The 5,847-nt window shown below is 36.9% G+C and overlaps 1 protein-coding gene across 1 annotated transcript in view; it reads right to left on the bottom strand.

Moving 5' to 3' along the window:
* DGKI (diacylglycerol kinase iota) overlaps positions 1-5,847 on the bottom strand; it is a 268,750-nt gene that overhangs the window by 179,933 nt on the left and 82,970 nt on the right. The window contains exons 11-12 of the mRNA XM_015561238.1: positions 3,119-3,201; positions 1,057-1,117 (exon numbers count right to left, since the gene is read on the bottom strand). Of these exons, the coding sequence (XP_015416724.1) occupies positions 1,057-1,117; positions 3,119-3,201 (144 nt within the window). The remainder of the gene's footprint in view (positions 1-1,056; positions 1,118-3,118; positions 3,202-5,847) is intronic.

The following is a 5,847-nucleotide window of genomic DNA, read 5'->3' as shown; positions in this document are numbered from 1 at the left end:
TTGCTAGGGACTTGCCCGGCACTTGCTCTCTACCTCTATTTGTTATCTTTCTTCTATCATTGACAGTCCCTCTAGGTTGTGGGCTGCTTGCCTGTGTTCCTGAGAAGCATCTACGGTACCAGTCTATAGAGTGTGTTTTCTTTAGTGAATTACCGGTATGTTTACCGGTAATAAACTTGCACTGTTTTATGTATATGTTTGATTACATACAGCCTTGTGACAGTTTTCCTGCATGTCATAAGCATTTGAATATAAATTAAAATGTTAAAATCAAATCTGATATTGTTTTACCTTTTATTTGGTGTGTGGAAGGTGTGCGGAAGAGGGGGTAGTCTTATACGGCGAGTATATAACAAACTCTGTATTTTGAGTGGAAATGTTAGGGGGTCGTCTTATACGCCCAGTCGTCTTATACGCCAGCAAATACGGTACATGTCATGAATCTCCATTTCTAGCCTTTGCTAAATATATCAGCATAAATAGAGGGCAAATGGAGAAATAGATGAGACACAAAAACAGAGGACAATATAACCGTCACATTAAACTTCAGCCCAATTCCACCTCTTCTTAAAAAATGACTACAAATGGAACAAACAGATAATCTTTAAGGCAAACCAATGTTAGTCAATATTCTAAGTTTTATTTCCACTGGGGAAAAAATCAGAATAAATCAATTGTGTACACCTCGTTCTCCTTAACCATTTTGACCAAATATTAAGAACAGACTGAAATAGATCAGTTTATATTTTTAAAAGAATTTCATCATCTATAATCTTCATTCTGATGATCTGACCACATCCTTACCTCGTGGAACAGAGAAGGATATAGTAGAGTTGAGGAAGTGAAACAATATAGAAAAATCCCGTTTGAATCCATGAGACTAATAACAGAGTCCCTTCTAACCTTATGGGCCACGATTCACATGAGGGAGACACATGTTTCAGGGGGTTGGAAAGACCGTGAGGTGGGAATGAATTTAAGAGAACTGTCATAAGGAAAACAAAAGAAAGATGAAAGAAATAAGGGCGAGAACTGGATTCTATTTCGAGGACCTACCGTTCCATCCCCACCACAGGCCAGAATTCGCAGATTTGGTACTTTCCTATACAACTCAAGCCTGCAGAGGAAATAGAAGAAAAAATTAACAGAAGAGCACATCACTTGCCATAGCAGAGAGAAAACACATGGCGAAAATGAAGGGTATCCCCTATAGAAAATGTATAATCGTGAATATAATAAGATCATCAGAACTAGTTACCAAGTAATCACAAGAGGACTGACTCCCAGCAACTGGATCAGAGGTTGGCAGCAAGCATCCTTTTAAAACAGCCAGCACTGGAAGGGGATTTTAGGATGTCCTAGATTCTTATCCCATAATTCCTACTAATGTGTCAGCTCATTATTTTCCTCATTGGTTTGACTTCCTTTTCCCATCATTCTCCCCTCTCCTTTCTCAAAGAAAACCATCATTAATTGGCAATCAAAAGGCCTTCTATATCTCCTCCTTATATTTTATTGGATCTATTTATTTTCAAACCTAACCTTCCCACTCTTAATCCTAGGAAAGCTTGTTCAGAGAGGCAGGGGGAGGGTACCCCACTAGCATTACTGTCGTACCCACAGTTACATCTACCTCTCACCTCACTCACAGTCAGATCCCGTTTATACACCTCAGTTTAAAGAGGGGAGATTTACTGATTTTTCTTTAGTTTAAATTGGCCTGCCTAAAATTATATCATTTTGTTTTTCATGTTGGCTCTTAAGAAAATGCATCGTTACCACCCTGCCTGCTAGAATGTTTGCCTAAGTGAAGCTGTTAATGGCTCCGGTCCAGAAAGTATTAGCTATTTAAATCAAATACTATTTGTTCCTGGAACTACTTCCTGTTTTTCCATGTTCTTTATGCTGATCTATAAAGTGTCCACCTAAAGTCTAAAGTGGTGAAATCTTAAGTAAACATCTAAAAGGGCAAAAGCCAGGTTACCAGATTTGCAAATCCAAATACAGAAAAACATAGAGAAGTCTCATAGTGTCCTCTAGTGGCAAAAATGTTCATAGATTAAGAAAATGTAAGCAGAAATTTTCATATTTAACGTTCTTCTGCATGCTTAAATATACGCAATGTACCCTCTTCCTATAGGAATATTATTTCTCTAGAAATTAAGCTGATGTGTTTTTAGAAAACAAAATATATTTTATAACTGTATTATGAAAAACAAAATATCACAACACAACGTGAAGCTGCTGTAAATTTACTCTGGCATCATAACCATACACAGGGTCAAAAGCAAAGGAAAACAAACTTCATTACAGATAGTAGGTCCCTATCAGGTCACTGGTGTCAGAAGCTGAGGTTTGCTGCTGGTAGTTACTTTCTCACTTAAAAAGAATTAGTATCTCTTAAGTTATAAGCTTTATCAGATGAAACCCATTCTGTCTTACTAGATGGATTTAAAAAGGGAATCAGAAAGCAGCACAATGTCCCCACTCTTTCTCTCCACCAACGGGAAGAAATAAGATACACGTCACCTACATCTAGACTTGATTTTCAACACTTCTAACAAAAAACAGTGAGTAAAATTCCTGAGAAGCTCAGAAAAGGGATTGAGCAGAAATTAAAATGTCTCCCCCCACTCTGATGTGAAATCCACAGGTATAATCAATGAATCAATCTCTCCGAGATGGAATGATCTAATTCAAATGTATATGAATGTATTCAAAAACAAATATGGCCCCTGCCCACAGAGACACACTGACATTCCCATTAATGTACACGTCCAAAGCTGCTCATGCATAAACAGAAAAGTGATGGATCCTCTCCATTCCCAGGCTTGCTCATAATCTACAGTTGCACATACACACGCAGCAAACACATAAAAAGTGCTCACTGAGATAACAACTGTGAAATGTGCTCTGAAGGGAATTAACCCCATGAAGAGTGCGAGGGGGAACATGAGATAGAGTTTTAAGGGGAGGACAGTACAGATGAGAAGGTAGGTGAGAGACAGTTAAAAAATGTCTCACAAGGCAACCGAATAACGAAGCTTGATGCCAGAGCAGGAAGTCCTTCTCACTTGCCTAAGATAGTACGGACCATGGAGGGTATTTCCAGACTTACGCATCTTTCGGCCCTTCCTGAGAAAGATCAAAGACTTGCCGTGGATTCAGGTACCACATGAACATCTGCAGGACTTTGGTTCCCTATAAGAAAAAAAAATGACTATAGTGGGAAGAAATTTCCAAATATTAGCTGCTTATTTAAAAAATAAAACCCATTATCTAAAATAATACCTACTTATAAACAAATTAGAGCAGTAGTTAAAATCAGGGTCTTTGGCCAATGCCCAGATTAGACATCAGCCTACTCGGTGTAACTCCGGCAAGTTCCTTAATTTCGTTAAGCTCAGCTCCCTCCTCTTTAATGTGGAGACAAGAATGCCTAGTTCACAGACTTGTTTCAAGGATAAAATGCCATACTGTTTGCAGAGCACATTACAGTGTTTCTCATGCAATAAGTGCTCCATAGATATTATCTATTAGTTTTACCATCATTACTAAATGTATGAAAATCCATGCGGGGGAGATTAGTCAGCTATGTAATTTAACATTAATTTTTACTTTAATGTGCAGATTGCTATTGTCTTTGCATAATATGAAATATGGGCAGTATCAGCTAAGTATGACTTTATTGAAAAAAATTTTAACTGAAGCAAAAGTATCGCAGGCTTCCCATTACTTAGACTACACATATATACCTTCTCCAGTTGGTGGTATCAAAGCTTATTTGACATTTTTAAATTTCCACGCCTCTAACTCTTTGTCCAAACCAAACATTTCTGTCACACATGAACATTTTGGGAAAGTTTGAAGTATAAATGTGACATTTACAGAAATGATCATCATGACCAATACAAGGCATTTCTAAAGATAATTTCTTGAAGTGAATTGAGTAAAGAAGAAATGAGGAATCTTTTTATTAAGCAGCATCCAAAGAGCTTTCAAAATGGGTAAGGTGCCTTACTTAGATCATTATCAACCACAGCAAATAATATTTGATCAGTAGGCAGAGTTTGTTGCTTACAATTATAGTTCCTTTATTAAATATCGTGGTTGCTCTTTCTCAAAATAACCCTAAGTTTTACACCTACTATGCTGTATTTGAGGGTTATCCTAGTATGGTAGAACTAGCACAATATTTGAGTTAAAAAATAACTTGGGTGTTCTAAGTGGGTGAGCATGAGCATTTATAACCCTACAGAAATTCAGCATATAAAGTAGAAGAACAACGTGTACTTTTTAGGGTGATTATGAGAATTAAATGAATCAGTAATAGTTATGTATCTTGCACAGTATGTGGCACAAAATAGGCCTGTTGTAAATGTTAGTCCCTTTCTTTTTTTGCTCCCTGCTAATCTATTCATTAAATACACTTGAGGGTGTGAGAGCTGGAGTGCAGTTGATAATTATCGCACTGTTACACCAGTTGTTACAGAGGCCAGTGCAGGTCTTTTGTCCCAGTTCCATCCAAACCTGTAATTTAAAAGTTCTGCTTCATCATGTGCTTGCTATAAATTTAGTAATAACATTTTCCCCTTGATTATTACAACTAATCCTGCAGTTTCACCAAAGGACATAGTTTGCTTCGTGTAAAACGCAGACATAGGTTTAGATACATAATGCCAACTATGTATTTTTCTTTCCACACTGCGCCTTGGTATCAAGTCTGTTGAGGATTATCCCAAGTAAACTTTTATGTTTAAGAGTCATTTCAATGACAAACCAATTTACAAAAAAATTTCCTAATGACTTGCTAGAGAATTAATTTTTCAGCTTTAGATTCCTAGAGCAGTATGAGTTGTAGAGCAGTATGAGTTGTAGATGTTAATTACTCTTTTCCACCTTTGGCTATGGTCGAGTGCTTGTCTCAATTTCAGCTTCTCCTATGCATACAATACTAGGTAATTAATATCTTCAAGGAAATAAAATTACAAAGCATTTAGAGGTTATTTTCTTCATCTAAAATTTCTCTAGAAAGTTTGAGTGACACCATTTCGTTTTTGCTCATTTTCAGTTTGTGTTAGTTGGAACACCTAAGTGCCTCCATTTATCCTTTTGAGGAAGGGGTATTAAGGCTGACAAGTTTTGCACTGCACACCTCTAGGAGGCGCCATTGACATTAGAGACCATTAATAATGCCCTCTGCAGTTGTGCGGGGATAACTCGCATAGCCTTCTTACATTACATTCAGTCATTATATAATTTCTTCTTTCAAAAATAATCTTTCTACAACATAATCAGCAAAAAAAAATCATGTGTCTGAATGAAAGCATTGCACTGTTTTAAATCAGTCCTGGTGGGTGTGTAGTCAAAAGATCTAACAGACATTAAGTCAGTTGTATTAACTCTGCTATTAACTCTAGGATAACCTACTTTCGGGCTTTAATAGAGGCAATTTATTCAATAGAACGGAATGGTTTGACAAATACTAATTCACCAGGAAAAGATCAACTTATTGCTTTCTCACTGTCGATATTAAATATACTAAGTTATTCACACAACTGTCATTCACTAACAAGTCTCAATGTGCCAAATGCAAAAGATGTGCAACTTTTGTGCGAGTCTAGTTTTCTCTAAATGAGAAAATAGCTTACAAGTTAATTCCAATACACTCTGGAGAGAGTCCTCATACACAGTTGTAGATGTAATACCTCATTGGCCATAGAACTTTTTAAGATGTGATATTGGGTATTTCCCTGGAGTGATAAAAATGTTCTTTCCAGCTCCTGGTGTTGGGGAACAGGGTGGGAGAAGAGAAAACGACTTTCCAGAATATGGGTAGATTGTTTC

The sequence above is a fragment of the Myotis davidii genome, unplaced genomic scaffold (genome assembly GCF_000327345.1).
Source record: "Myotis davidii unplaced genomic scaffold, ASM32734v1 scaffold1316, whole genome shotgun sequence".
Classification (NCBI taxonomy): domain Eukaryota; kingdom Metazoa; phylum Chordata; class Mammalia; order Chiroptera; family Vespertilionidae; genus Myotis; species Myotis davidii.
Note: the sequence above shows the minus strand (reverse complement) of the source record. Positions and strands in the feature narration are given on the sequence as shown.